At 35.8% G+C, this 15,913-nt stretch overlaps 1 protein-coding gene across 4 annotated transcripts in view; it reads right to left on the reverse strand.

Annotated features, from left to right (window-relative positions):
* Positions 1–15,913, reverse strand: part of PHF3 (PHD finger protein 3) — a 57,170-nt gene that overhangs the window by 39,698 nt on the left and 1,559 nt on the right. Inside the window, exon 2 of one of the 4 annotated variants that reach the window (XM_067294134.1) lies at positions 7,135–7,403. The exons of 2 other annotated variants lie outside the window; for them this stretch is intronic. In XM_067294134.1, coding sequence (XP_067150235.1) covers positions 7,135–7,378 — 244 coding nt within the window. In that variant the 5' untranslated portion in view covers positions 7,379–7,403. Of the gene's footprint in view, positions 1–7,134; positions 7,404–15,913 lie in introns of those variants that run through there. One more of the 4 variants, XM_067294135.1, reaches the window with a different exon arrangement.

The following is a 15,913-nucleotide window of genomic DNA, read 5'->3' on the forward strand; positions in this document are numbered from 1 at the left end:
ACAGCTTTTTAATTCCTCATCCATGTTAAATTGAGGAAAACAAGATGTCTGAATTGCTAGGGGAAGAGGAAGGAGGGAAGGAGAATTACTCCTAAAATAACATCCAAAACTCACATGTCTTTATTTTCCTCATTTTTATTAACATAACTCTTCCCTTGATTATCTACAGCCAAAATTTAGACACACTGGTCAAAGTAAGTCTAAATTGCAGAAAGTTTTTTTCCCTGCAGATGCTGTAACCGGTTTCCTTTTGCTTACCTACACACAGAGAACAGAATTTCACTATTCCTGCTTTGTGTAGTTGTAAATGCTACCTGCACCTGTATCATGATAACAGCAGAACTGAACAAGTTCAAGGCTGATTCCATATTTGAATTCTAAAAGCATCACAGATGTTATGCAAATGGTTGTACATTTTAAAATTGCTACCATGTTATATGCTGCTGATGACCTAAGAACCAGCATTAAGTTTTAGTGGAAAAAAAACAGAAACAACCTAAAGCAGTAACTAATGCGCATATCCAGGTAAACCTTAAGCAGCACTAATAATAAACCAATAAAGCAATGAAATATATGTGTTTATAGTGGAAGAAATAACACTAAATCTCAGACTCTACAAATGAAGATGGCCTATTTATCTTTTTCCTATTGACATCCGAGATGCATATGTTCAAGAAGCAGAATTAAAAATATACTTTGATAGACAAAAATACAACCTTCAAGAGAGATGAAATCATTAATGATATTTACATAAGAAATACATAATGATATTTATGTAATTTACATAAGAAAACACCAAATTCCAATTATTTTAGGATTTTTTTCCTGTAAGCATGTAATCTGTTTAATTGAAAAGAATTTGTCTATCACTACCTTGTACTAACCCTGCAAGGCAAGAAAAGAATCACAGTAGCTAGCCTTTGAAATATTAAATTAAACATTTACTCCTGGTTCTCTGTTAATCCCCAAGTTGTAAAGAGGGCTTTTTCCCATCTTTAAGAATAAAAATATATGAAAGAATTAGGATTAACAAATGTAACAAGACAGCTTGAATCTTGACAGAGGATTGAATCCCCATTAAAAAAAAAAAAAAAAAAAGGAGTTACATCACAGGGCTATGGATTCAAAATTCTCTGGCTATGGCAGCCTGTTACTTTGGATGTAGAGAGTAGTAAAAAAAAATTCCAACAACAAAATAAAAATACAGTAAACCAGGCAGATACTTTTATTAAGAGAGCCTTTAAATGACTTCTGTGATTTGCGAACACTTTAACTGCCTTGCAAACCTTTTTACAGATCCAGCATCTCTCCATCTGTGAAACTGATCCAAAGGAATAAACAACTCATATTTCAGAAGGACCTAAAGTGGGGAAAACTGGTAGTTTGTTACCTACAAACCAAAAAGCATGCAAAATAAACATTTTCCAGGTTCTCAATATAATAGCAATATAGCAGACTTAAATTTTATACAGAAAAGTTACTACCTTAGTCACAAGACAGTGTGCAACTGTTCACATGGAGAGCTTGGAGGAAGGAAGGCAGGGAGAGGTAAGAATACTGAGAGAAACTTGTAGACCCTATTTTGGGTAGCAATCTGAAGGTTAGATTCACAATTACTTCATGTGCAGGAGAAAAATAAACGTACATTTGCTTTCAGTGAAAAGAGACTGAATTTGCTAACACAGCCAGCCAGAATGCTGGCTAAAGAAAAGTATTTGCAGTCTGAACAACTCTTTTGGCTCCAAAGATTTAGTAGGTGATCACAATTTTAGCAGAGGTAATAGTGCTTTCAACAGTACTAATGAAACCACAGAATAAAATTACAAAGAGAGCAGTCTGCACTTGGGGGAAACACTTTCACTTTCCAAGCAGCAGTCTAGAGGGACAGGAAAAAAGGGGTAATTAAAAAGATGTCCTCGACACCCTCGCATGCTCTCTTATAGGGCCAGTCTTCCTCAACATTTGTTAGAGATACCTGATGTGATAAATGTACCCATAAGCTTAATCACTTGAAGGTGTGATTTTATTATGAAATACCAAATGTCTCCAAAAAATATACAGTGCAAATGCCATTCCCTCCATTATATGCATAATAAAGCAAACAGCTCTAGGGAATGATATTCTGAAAAACTACAGCATCCACGATAACTGAGAAATACCAATTTAGCATGATCACTGTGATTACTTAGTTTGATCTTGGCTTATATATCAATTATGCCAGATGCGACAGGGGAAGCGTCTGTGGCTGTTTACCACAAATAAGATAAATTGCCACTGTTCCATGACTAAACTCCATGTGATTTACAGTGAAGGAAATCATGTGATCTTAGCTATAAGGGTATCCAATCTGACCTGCTATGCTAACAAGCTTTTAAAATTAGTGGATAAGCTTTTAACAAGAAATAAGAACAACAAAAAACACCTCATCATCATGGTACCATACAAAGTTTTTTTTTTTTTTTAATGTTGCTCTCAAAAGTTACACCATATCCTAAGCTTTGCATTTTCAACTTATGATCACAGAATTACTCAGAAGGAGAAGGAAAAAAAAAAACAAAAAGAAAAAAAAGAAAAGGAAAGAAAACATGAAAGATTGCCCAGCAACTGTTCTACACAATCTACCCTCCTGTCCTGATTATTCAGCTTGTGGGAGAAACACCACCCTCCTGTACTGATGACCAGATAAGGCACAAAGAAACAATCAAGACCTAAAACATAATATGGGACGCTTTTGATAGTTTCTGAAACTTTGGCTTCACTTTAAACTAATCCTTCAAAGCCTCATTTTGTCAAATTCTGTCCTCTAACTGGCCAAGAGAGTGGTTTTACCAACTTCCGCTACAGGCACTAGGCCTTTACTGCCAGACAGTAAACAGCTTTCACTATGGCTAAATCCCTACAAATTGCAGTGAGTAACAAGACCTGTGAAGAGCTGGTACCTCCATTCACTGAAATAAGAGAAGACTTCCTAACTGTGCTACCTACAGCAGCAGGAATCTGCTTGGTCTAACCCCACAAACCAACTACGTTTTCAGTTTCAGTCACTCATTGCAAACACATCGTAAAAGGATCTCAGCATATCATCCATTAATTTGTTCCACATCCTTTCCAGCTTGTGGAAGAGTCAAGAATAGTTATTTCCACCTTTGCCCACAGCCATTTTCAGAAGGTCCTGTCCAAATGAGCAGTGTTCTCCAAACTGTTCAGTCAAAGCTGAACAAGACAACCCCATTCCGTTACTCAGTGGCAATTAGGAAGCAAGCTCACAGAGTAGACAAAGACCGGCAACGTCATCTAACCGAAAAAAACATTTAGATCCAGCACAGAACAGGTTCAGGAAGAGACGTGAACATGAAACTGCTTTACTAGCACTGATAAATCTCCTATCAGGAGACAGGCAACAGCATTCTCATGCTCTTTGCTATCTGTCATACCTCAGCAGCGCTGACCACAAGATCTCACCATCTTCCCTGACAGAAGTACACAGAGACTTACTTGCAAAATGGTTTGCGTGCTTGCTGGGCAGATGCCTCTGACAAGCAGCGACTGGAAATTAAACTTGAATTCACATAAAAATCTATGTGGTTCTGTTCAACTTTAATATAGATGAGTACTTGAACTATTTAAAGGACATGCAACCAATTGTTAGCAGCATCGATCACATACAGTCAGACCATCACTATAAAAAAGGGCTTAGTATTAACAAAAGTTTAGTTCATGGTTAATGATGTGCAAGATAAACCCTACAGCTGAGTAAGACAGATGCAGCATTGATGAGCAGTAGCTTTGGATGAAGCCTGGAAACAACATCCAGCAAGAACTGATGTCAATCCAGCAGTAAAAAATAAATAAATAAATAAATAAATAAAGCTGAAAACAGACCCATACCTGAAAGTCAACTTAAGAGCAAGAAAAGGGAAATGTTTTTCAGACAAACACAGCTGGTAGCCAAAAAGATCTGATCTCTGAAGGAGAGCAGAGAAAATGCTGTCACAATCGTGAAAAAAATTAATATGTGGGTAAGCGGGCCTGATATCAGCCTTTCTCAAACCTGCCAACTCAGAAATGTACTCATGCTCACGAAGAAAATTTCATATTTAGAGACATGGTATAACACCTTTCAGTTGCAGGCGTATGAAGTCAACATACTTGTTTTGGGCACAGGTTTGCGAATACTCTTGAACTTTTTGCTCAAACCAGGCTTTCACAGCAGTATTAATGAGCCATACCTTCCGTTCCTCCATTTTATCTATGAGACCCTATTCCATTTTAGCCAAACCATCTCATTCTAACTATTTATACCTTTATCTCTTCAGTTAGCTCGCAGCAGTGGAATATGCTACAGCATGAAAACTTCACCACTTTATAAATGTAAATGTGGACAGAACAGAGTATATTTTAGTTATTCATGGTCCAGCAAGCATGCTAAATCTATCCTTTGCTGTTTAAACTGGCCTTCTGAATTAATTTTCATGAGCTTTTTGCTCCTTTTATTAAACTGTTCCATGGAATAGACATGGGTTATGCAAAATACTGTTTGAAGGTCTAAAATAAGGTTATGGTAGATAAATTTCTACCTTTGGAAAAACTGAACTCTTCTTCAGGAATCAGCTCAAGACTGCCAACAGAATTAAAGACTGTAAGAAACAACATTTCTTAGGTCTTGCTCTGCTTAACATGAATAGGTAACAGTAAGTGTACTTAAAACCAGTAAAATCTTACCAAAAATACATTTCAATATGTACACCTTTTGTTCTAGGGAAGGGATAAGAGAATAGCCAACAGACAACCATCCTGTTACCATACCACTCAACGCACTATAGGACAAACTCATATTAAGATTCTACACAGGAAGAATTAAAAGAGAGAGAGAGAGAGAGAACTGGATGGATCAGAAAATAGCAAAATATCTTTCTGTATGGCACAGTCTTGTAGCTCTAAGGATATAAGCAAGGCAAGCTTTGTGGGAAGAGCTATTATTTTCTCTTCTTCAGACAAACCATTGTTGGGATAGAGATAAGCTTTCATGCATACAATCTGGAAAAAAACAAAAACAAAAAAACCCCCAGCCTTTGTATCAGTAGTTCTAACAAGGGATACTATCCTCTTGTATGACTGCACTCTTACCAGTAGACAACATAAGTTGTATTAGATGACCAACAAGCCTTTCAGACAAATCAAAAGAATGATGAACTGCACAAACACTCAGGGAAGACAGACAAGCAAAGAAACATAGCTTCAAACTGATAATTGTTATTCCCAGCTAAAAAAAAACAAACCAACCAAACAAAAAAACCCCACACACCACACTGTGGTCATACCTATAAAGAACAAGCAACAGCAAGAGCATTCTCTGATCTTCTGAATCCCCACTACATGAATTTCAAATCGCATGTTTTCATTTACTTACTAAAAAATGTGATTCTACAAATTAAAAAAAAGTAAATACAAGAACTGAGCATAAATCAAATCAGTTTTGATTCCCTGAGTCTGCAGGCAGCCTGAAACAGTAAGTCTCAAATTTTATTTTAACAGACAGCAAGCTTAAAACTTGCATATGATTATTTAAATATCAATAGTATTAATTATTCCACTGATGATCACTTTTAGGAGAAATATCCAGCTAGCGTGCCAAAAAGTCCCAAAATCTCTCCATGTAACTACCAAAATATCCAGCTGTATCCTACCAGCTAATACACAAATTTTAAATGCAGTATAGGCTTACTGAAGGATGCACAGCTGTTGATAGCATGAAACTAGAATCTGCATCACTGTTTTACTGGGAGGAGATAAAAGATTTGGAGAGGAAGAATTTGGTTTGGTTGTGGAATTCTTTTATTTCTTTACACACATTAAGATTCAGATAGTTTTGTTCAGTAGGTTAAAGGGAAATAAGTATAAGGATATGGAATACGGCAAGAACAATAGAAAACTTTAAAGATGACCTCAAATCATGTTGTACTGAAGTAGCAAAAAAATCAAATATTTTGTTTTGGCTTTGTAGTTCACTTTTATCACTACCTCAGTCAACAGCATCTTTGATTTACCATTCTCCTTGTAAGACCACTCAATTTAGTGAAGGTGCAAATTTAGTCTGTTGGCAGAAATAAAATACATCCTGTATGAGGAAATGGTCAAGATTTTCAGAAACAGTTCATGAAAGTTTCTAGAACGCTTTTAGATGTGGATACAGTTAAAGTTATTTACAGTACTCTACAATACTGTTTTTTTCAGTAACCAACCTAAAAATTTATTTTTTACTTCCGGTCAAATAAGAAAAGCTATTCACACAGAATCGCTGAGGTTGGAAGGGACCTCTGGAGATCATCTAGTCCAACCCCCCTGCTCAAGCAGGGTCACCTAGAGCACATTGCACAGGATTGCATCCAGGTGCGTTTTGAATATCTCCAGAGAAGGAGACTCCATTAAGCATAGAAGAATATATTTTCATCTCTAACACTAAATTCAGTGCAATTATTCCAGCTAAATATTAACATAAGTGATTTTTAGAAACTAGACCACTGATTTTTCTTTTTTTGATCTTTCAAACTGCTTCAAAACTCCTAATACTATTCTCATTTACCACTTTATTCTGAATTAATTCCAATTCAAGTGTTTCCAAACATTAGTGAAGAACTGTATTATCTATCCAGTGTTTTGTTTGAAACCAAACAAAGCAAAACACCCAGCATCTGGTACTGGTACCCAGCTCAGTACTAGAACTCCTAGTACTAACAGAGTAACCATAAAGTTAGAGCAATAATTTGTACAACTCAAACACTCCTATTGCTAACCCTGAATTATTAAAATTTTGAAAGCAACTGGTGACTTCCCTGATTGGGCACAGTACTTAGGCTAAACAAGTCACGGCTTTACTTGGGGAAAATTTACATGTACTCAAAACAAAGCCTGAATTACTTCTGATCCAGATTAGGAGGAGCCTTTTGTCATTGCTACATGACCAAGTTAAAGAACGAACTGCATGGGTTTTAAGGCCTGACATGTAAGCAGCGCAACAAAAGGGGCAGGAAGGAGAGAGAAATCCCAAAGTATTATTTCTACATTATCAAAAAGGGATGGCACTAGAGTATTACTGAATTTTAAATTGTAATTTTAAAAAATTGTAAGATTTACCTGTTGAACAAGGCATCTGGAAATTGGGATCATTGCTATCCAAAACAGGCAAACAGAACTGGGCACTTGCAGATCCTAGCATAGGATCCTTATCGCTGAGCATGTTCTTCAGCGAATCCTCTAAGAGATTTTGACTTGTACTAAAATCCTCACAGACTTCATTCTCCAGGTTGGATCCTAGAAATAGGGCATCATCTAAGTGTTCAGTAGGAATTAAATGGTTAAATGTATCAACTATATCCATGAAGACTCCTGTGTGTCTTTCAGCCCTATAGAAAGACAAGAAAAATACCATAAGAATATAAGCTACAAATTGTAAAACACCTAAGAAACCAGCAAATTGTTTTGGTTGTTGCGCTTTATAAAGAATGTTTAAGGTATTTTAGAATTGTAACAAAAAAATTCTGCTTATGGCTTAGAATGCCTCACTGCAGATCTAAAACCTTTTTTTTTTTCTAATTGATTAAAAGAACTCACGCGATAGAAGAGTTTATATTTATAACCTATCAGCATCAGAGTGCTGCCATTTCTACAGATTGTATATAACAAGGGTTAACTGAAACATCTCCTTTCTAAAATTTGTTTAGACCTTAACCAAGCAGGGTGGGGGAGGGGAAAGGAGGGAGTATGCACAGGGAATCAAGAATAACTAAACCTGGGAAGTAGTACTGTGAGGGCACATCTTTCTTCATCTTTAAATATAAAAATCCTGCACTAACCTCAATGGAGCCGAGAAAGCTCAGGAGCTGGGCCCCAAATTAGGAGAGACTATATTTCCATTCATGCAGAAACTATCAAGTACTTTATAACAAGTGACTATTTTTAAGCAGAAAAGTCTTATCCCATATTATATTTCACCTATTATTATATTCAGTAAACGTACAGAAATTTTATATGAAAACTTGACCTCATCAAGTGCATGGGAATTCTGTCAGCTGATTTCACGAGGGGCAGAATTTCACCATCCTTTTTTAACTCTAATTTTAAGGAAGTTTAGGTAAGACTTGAGGAACTCTAATAAAAGATCACAGCTCTATTTTACAACAAGGCATTCCCTATTTCCAGAAAACTTCTTTGTGATATAGCAGAAATGCAACTAATTCAGCAGAGATTCAGCTAATAACAATGTAGAGCCACTATGCAACAGAATGGAAAAGTAGCAAGCAAAATGCTTCTTCAAATCTTTAGCTTAACCATATACTTAGAGAATTGACACATAATTATAATAAACAGGAAAACAGTGGCTAGGAAAACTGAGTAGTGCCTGGCATCATTTGGCATACAGGAAAGACTGGAAGACCAGTTTTGACACAGAAAAGTTGTTCAGGCTTTTGGAAATAGGAAAAGGATGTACATTCTCTCCCTCTCCTTCCTTCCCCATCCTCCCCCCCACAACAGTAGACAGGATTTTTTTTATTTTTTTGAAAAAAATTAATTAAAGGAAAAGAAGAGAAGTGAGATTTAGAGTTTGTAATGCCTGAATTACTTTCTACATCTCTATTCCAGCAACCCGCTACTAAAAATCATCTACTTATACTTACTAGAATAATAAATTTGCTTCCTTATACAACTGGATATTTCTGTTTTAACGATCAACAGGGAAAATCTTAGGCATACACACATTTAAGAACTTTGCTACAAATTCAACCATATTTTTGCAATTTATGACTATTTTTATTTCACAAATTTACAAAAAGTACAGGTGAGCATGAAAAAGATTTTTCTCACTAAAACTATGACAGTCTTCCTTCTTCCATAGGGAAGTGGGGAAGAAACATGGGACAGCTATGTCACTAGCTCTTTGCAGAGCACGGTGTCTTTACAGTACCTCCACAGCGAGCACAACAAAACAACAGCATAGGATATCCCATGAACCAACAGCTAGCAAGATGGAAAAGCAGACCAAGTCGGGTGCCTCTATGTAGGGAGGTAACAGTCTTGCAGCAACAAACGTGTTAGAATCTGACAACTGCCTACACCAAAAAATGCACTACTTCTATTAAGCGATGCAGTGCCTTTACATATATACCATGCCAACTAGCACCTACATCAGTCCATACTCTTTTCCCAGTTCTCAGAATAATTTCCAAATTAGGCAACCAATAAGGTAGTAAGCCAGAACTGGGGAAGCACTACACTGCACTGTATAAGCTATTCTATTAACCTTATGCAATGCAGTTACAACAATTAGATATTACACAGGATAAGCTACAAGAGCTGCAGTAGCTCAAAGAAAGCAAGCAATTACAAATGCCTCAATCTGGGACTTTAAAACACCTTCCTGTAACGAGAGTTCTTTTCACCCTGGTATCACACCAGCACAAGAGTAACAGGCACAGGATAAAATGGTGGCGAACTTGACCACAAACAAGTGCCAATGGCACTGCAGATACAATATTCATGAACTACTATAAGCAATCTTTCGTACATCAACACTAAATATCAAAGAGTGGCAACAGCTTTGAACACCTTTACAACAATGCCCATCTCAAGTTTTCTTTTTTTTTTCCCCTGCGTAGGATGGAAACATTTATATAATTCTTATTCAAACAATTCTGTTACCAAAGTGGTGCTAATACCTTTATTAAGAGCAGTTTTTAGTAACAATGTTTGAGCATATGGGAGCCCTTACTATCAAAATAGTTGAGAACATTAATATACCTCTGCCTTCAGCAGTAAGATGAAAATAAAAGTTTATCTACAGTTTTGCAAGACCACCATGCAGCCATCCAGATTACTAAAAGCATTTCAAAATAATTAACTGCCACAGCAACTATACATGCAAAGGCCACAGCCACCTTCAACAACACCTAACTAGTTACCAGAAAAAATTCAAGAGAAATTTTATGGAAAGTTTCACTTCTGGAGCACAATTCTATGGTCAAACACAATTTCTATCCAAATTTTGCATCAAAAGATCACTGTAAGCATATAAACAAAGTGTTTTTGCATGCAAAATACTACAGCCACAAAATCAAAAATTAAAGAATGTATGTTCTACAACTGTAATTGTCAAAATAGCTAGAGAGGTACACTGGTAGAGCACACAGAACAAGAACTTTGCTGTACCTGGTTCAAGAAATTGAAGTTTAACTTGTTGTGTAACTTGTACAGCATCACATTTAGAAAAACTTTTAGCATTACTGGATTAAGTATTGCATGAGAACTAGAATCTGTGGGGACTGACAATGCAAGATAGACATATTTCTTCCTAGGCAGCTGATCTTTAGAAACAGTTGCTGCATTAAAAAAAAAAAAAAAAAATCTGTCCTCATACCATGCCTAAAGAGCATGAATTCTGAAGGGTTTATTTTGCATTTGAAATACCGAATAAATCTGAAAAATACCCTGAGATATAGGTTACAGTTCGGTTTTGTATGGTCCCTTGTTTCTAAGATAGTTCTAGAAGTTCCTCAAGAGAATTTAGAAATCTATTGTTTCCCTAGAAAATAGCTGTGAGTTCCATTTGGACCCCTAAGGCCAATGGCTTGGCACCACTTAGTTAAAGCAAAATTGCACATACCAAGAGTATTTCCATTATGCAAAAGATCAAAAGTGTTTTCCCGTTTGATATTAACCAGTAAGAGCAGACTCTGAGAAGTCTCACTAGGTATGGAGAGCCAGCAAGAAGAGTAGGATCGTTTATGAATGAGGCAGAGGAGCAAATAAAAGACAAAGTCTCAGCCACGGAGACTTCACTCAGATTGAACCCAGAGCGGTATGAAATCTCCCCTAGCCAATGGCTCCTGGTGCACCAGCGAATGTACTGAGACTCCACTACAGCACACAACCCACCAAGATGTACAAATGTAAGAGCAGGGGTGCAAAGAGATCTGACCGTAAGAAAAGCTAAAGCTGTGTCATGCAACTCCTCTTTAATTCCTTAAATAAAGTATATTTCTCTCACACTATGAGGCTCATTTGCTTGAATCACCCCCCCCCCACCACAACAATAGGTACTTGTGGAAGTAACCCATCAACGAAAATGTTCATTATTAAATAAGCCATCATTAAAAACCATCCTGTTAAAGAGAAAAAGCATATCAGTTTAGCTTGACTCCCAGAATTTCTTCCACTGTTATATTTACCATAAAAATCTCTTCATACTTTCTATCTCATTTTCTTATTCAGCTTGAGTCTTCCAGCTTATAAAATTCATTTCTTTGGTTGCTGAATTAGTTTAATTAAGTTAGGTGTGTCAAAATATTGCCTCAATCCCCCCAAATACTGGTATAATTTAAGTATGCTCTAATATTCGATGTGGCTGATTTTTATTTGTCTCCTATTTACTACTTTTTCATTGTATCACTAGCAGCTCAAAATGGCTTTCCAAAATTAAAAGATAAAGAATCAGAATGATAACTTGCTAAGGAAAGAAATTCAGATATCAAACAAGCATATCCTTTTAAACTAGTCTTACAGAGGAAGGGAGACTAATACTAAGACGAAAGACATTGCACACCTTTAACGTTTGTCCCACTGCTCTGTTTGTTTGTGAAAAGAGGCAAAAATTACTTCAGTTCCTGTCACATTATTTTTAAATCAGAACAGAGTAAAACAGTTTAGCGGAAATACACAACCGAATCAGCTTGCCTCCACCATCATATTACAAATCCACCTCAAGCAGAGGCAAGCATGAATTGTACATACCACTAGAAACCCTGATGACTTAACTGATGCACAGGCGAAGCTCTTGGAAGGACAATGGTCTTTCACTGTGGTCTAAATTAAGTCTTCCTTAAACACCAGGTATGTGCAAGTACTTATTTTCCAATTACATATTTGGATTCTCATTAGGTATATTTGTATTACTCCCTTTTCCTTAAAGTATGTTTTTTATTTAGTTTTAATAGTACTCTTACACCATTTATTTTAGTATGCAAAAGTTGATTTCATACCTTTAGCTAATGTTCACCATAATTACCTTCTCCTCTCCCCCTGCCCAGTGGGGGCTATCAATATATTAGCTTTTATTTTAAACATACAGTAACTTCCATACCATTTTATATTTTCAAATTAATGGTGATCAATTAAAAAAAAATATTTTCCATTAAAGTCCTCAGAAATTAGACCTTAGAAAAATTTAATGCTTCTACAGAGCAATTTAAGAAAAATTTGGCCAAGATTGGGAACAATAGGAGAAAAAAAAATAAATCAGAAAGAACCTAACCAAGAAGGGGAGAAAAGATCATACTGCTTATTCAAGATACTCAAAATCCTAGGCATACCAGCATCCTAGATGTTGAAAATCCTATTTATGTTATTGACCTACCTGAATCAGTAAGTCTTCGAAAGCTGCTAAAGACAGCACAGTGGCATTACAACTCCTTCCATTTCATTTATGTACCTTCCTGAACATTTTCTATTGCTTTTTCATACTACATCCAATTCACTGAATTTGTCTGGTGCTTTTAAAAGCTCTTTTAAGTGGTAACTGACTGAACCAATGGCGGAACCATTGCTACGTTCAAAATACAACACCCGGTCTGTTGTCCTGCAAACAATTTCCTTTAGCTCATCCACACCAAATGATTAAGGGCAAGACAAGTTATAACAGTAATAACATACTCCATAAAAAAAAATCCATATTATATTTATTTTTAAGTAGTAATAAACAGTGGTCAGAAAAGTATACAGAAGGAACAGTGCTATTTGAACAAGTAGCATCTTAGATATCAAAACAACCAAAAAAACCTGGCTCAGCATTGTCACACAAGTGTAACAGAAAAAGTAGCAAATAATAAGTAACACTAACTGACAAAAGAAATGTTCTAGTTACTAACAATGGAGGGAAATTATACTTTAAATGACATGACATTAGCTAACTACAGCTGTAGCTAAAAGAAAAAAAAAAACTTTTTAATCTTTTGATGAATACTGTACCTAAAAAAGCATTTAATATATCAAATGGCTGCCTTCATTCACCAGGACTGGGATGTCGGACCACCCCATGTCTTCACTGGTATCTTGACACTGACAACCCACCTACCAATTAACACTGCTTCAAAGTGCTGACAGTGAGCACAGGTAAGTCTTATTATCATTCTCCTCTTTCCTTGCATATAAAACCTTACATTTTGATGTCATAAAACACATAATTTAAAATTAATGCTAAATTGCCATGTGTTCGTGTTTTTAAGTGTAAGAAGCTCTACTTACACTTACAATGTTTATGGATATTACAGCATCAAAAGCCGCAACTGAGATCCAATTCCTCTGTACTATCACAGATTCTAGCCAACAGAGTTTACAGTGTAAACAGATCATGGTACAAAAAAAGAAAAAATGTGATTCTCAATACCAGACAGCGTATCAGTGGCACAGTTGCTAACAAAACTGAGATTTCTCAACTCTCACACCAATGTGCTTTCTACTCTTCTTCACATTGTCTCAAATCCATAATCTGGAGCTGTCTTTGAGGAATAAATTTGCTGACAAAACATTCTTGACAGGACAAGCAATTTGATTTATGGGCATCTGAACTGTAATATAACCAAAGAAGGTGTTCAGAATTGTGAAAGAAAATTTCAGTGTCCTGTCTCAAAAAGAGATACAAACCGTGAAAGTAACATGGCTTGCTGAGCTTTGGCCTTTAAGTATAACTGAATTTGATCCCTTTCTAGTTCACGAACCTTTCTTCAAACACGGCACTAAAGACCTATGTAACAGCAGCATGTACTCAAAAGATTTATCTGAAACATCAATTTTGCTTTAAATAAGGTCCAGCTACACTGGCAAAGTTACATGCCAAGAACATCAACCAGCAAGTATCTATATGCCACCTGTTCAATTAATCCCTTATTTAAAATTACATATCTAAGTTTTAGTGACACTAATAACAAAGCTTTGTCACAAAAAAAAAAAAAAAACAGAAATGTAAATCTATTTAATCCATTCTTAATCAACTCTACTGGACTACTTCTATCGTCTTCCCCTTACCCTACAGTCTTCAAAGACCAATCTACCTAAATCTTACCTTTATCACTCTGCTATTGAAATCTCAATAGTCTGACACATCAAACAATTACCACATCCAGAAATCTTTCTATGATCTGCTGAAGATGCATGCTGCTTCCCCTCACTGACATGCAGAAAATCCCTTACCAGTTTCTACCAGAGTGCTCAGAAGACAGGCAGACAGCTCAAGGTATTTTCTTTAATACACAACACTACCCAAAAGAATTCCATTCACCAACAAGAACGGTACCTCATTTCAGTAAGCGGGAAGAAAAAGGAAATTTTAAACAAAGGGCTAAAATAAAAGACAAAGAAATGCATACAGAAGACAGAAAGAAGTATTTTCTTAATCATACAAAATCAAATTAGCAAACCATACAACATCAAATTAGTAGCTCTTCTCTTTTGAGGAGAGTAACCCCCTACTACTACCTATCCTCAATAAAATATATTTCCTGACCTCATTTTGCAGCTAGAAGAGACACAAAATGTTGCACTAGAAGTCCTGTCATGAAAGTGACTTTACATTGTATATCCTTCAAATTTGTTTTGTAAAACAGACTGTTTTCCTTTGCTGGACTGTTCCATCAATGAATACTGTTGGATCTCACAAAAACTAGGAGCAATCAAAGATTTTACTTTTTTTTTTTTTTTTAATCTTTCCATTACTACATATACCTCTAGATTTTGCACTTAAGCTCACTAACAGGAGACATTCCCTTGAAAAAAAAAAGAAAAAAAAAGAAAAAAAAGGGAAGGAAAGATTATTTTTTCCATTTGTATCCCTACTGCTATGCTCTACAACTCTTTCCTCCCTCAAATTCCTCAAGAATTGCTTTAAGTATTTTCAGTTTGAACGTACTATAAACATTAAGTCATGTAATAGGTCCCACTAATTATTTGTCAGTCCTTCCAGATGGAATAATTTCATTTTTAAGACTCTCTGAATTTGCCAGTGTATCTCTGATAAGGATTCATGTGGAAACACATTAGAATGAGATTTTTCAGAAGTACTTAGATGCTTAATGGTAAAGCTTAGTGAGGTCTGCAAGAGCAATATACCATCTATACGGCTATAACAGCACCACTTTGATGGATGTCGCAAGTTGTCTGCATTTTTCATTTTCTTGCTGTTATATAATGCATGCTCATACCCAGCTCATGGGACATTATCGTCGTTAATTCATAATATTATCTTTCAAAATATTCCCTTTCCCATAAAAAAGTTTCTGACATAAGATGCAAGATAATGAAAGTTCATTATATCCTATAAATAATTTATCTCCCCTTTGCATTTTTAAGGCTTGGATTTAACAATATTTATAAGCTGAACAGGCAAAATTAATTTTAAGAAATTACAGGCTTCCATTAAAAGAACAGCTAAAATATTTTTGCACAGCATACATTGGTGAGCTCTTTGTTAGTCTACTCTTTATGTACAACATGACTAGTACCTCCATGAGGTAGAGCCAAGCCTTCTAAAAAGGGGTATTGGTAAAAACATGGTAGATAATAATTCTAGACTTTTCAGAGCTTTTGCTTTCTTAAAATCACCTTAACTGAATAACTAACTAAACCCTGTGATAACTCTATTGAATAAGATCTAGCCAACATGGTCTGGAGTTAGGTACCCTTTCAGCTGCTTGAAATTCACGAGGGTTTGCAAATAAACCATGCATATAAAACAAGGAGACTTCAGGGTCTCTTCAACTGAGTGACTCAATTACAGGCAATGACTGCTGGAAAAAAAAAAAAAGCGTTCAGAACTTCCTACTTAGATAATCTTTAAAGTTAACTGTACAGAAATTAAAAGTAGAAGCTT

Source organism: Apteryx mantelli, chromosome 3 (genome assembly GCF_036417845.1).
Source record: "Apteryx mantelli isolate bAptMan1 chromosome 3, bAptMan1.hap1, whole genome shotgun sequence".
In the NCBI taxonomy this organism is placed as follows: domain Eukaryota; kingdom Metazoa; phylum Chordata; class Aves; order Apterygiformes; family Apterygidae; genus Apteryx; species Apteryx mantelli.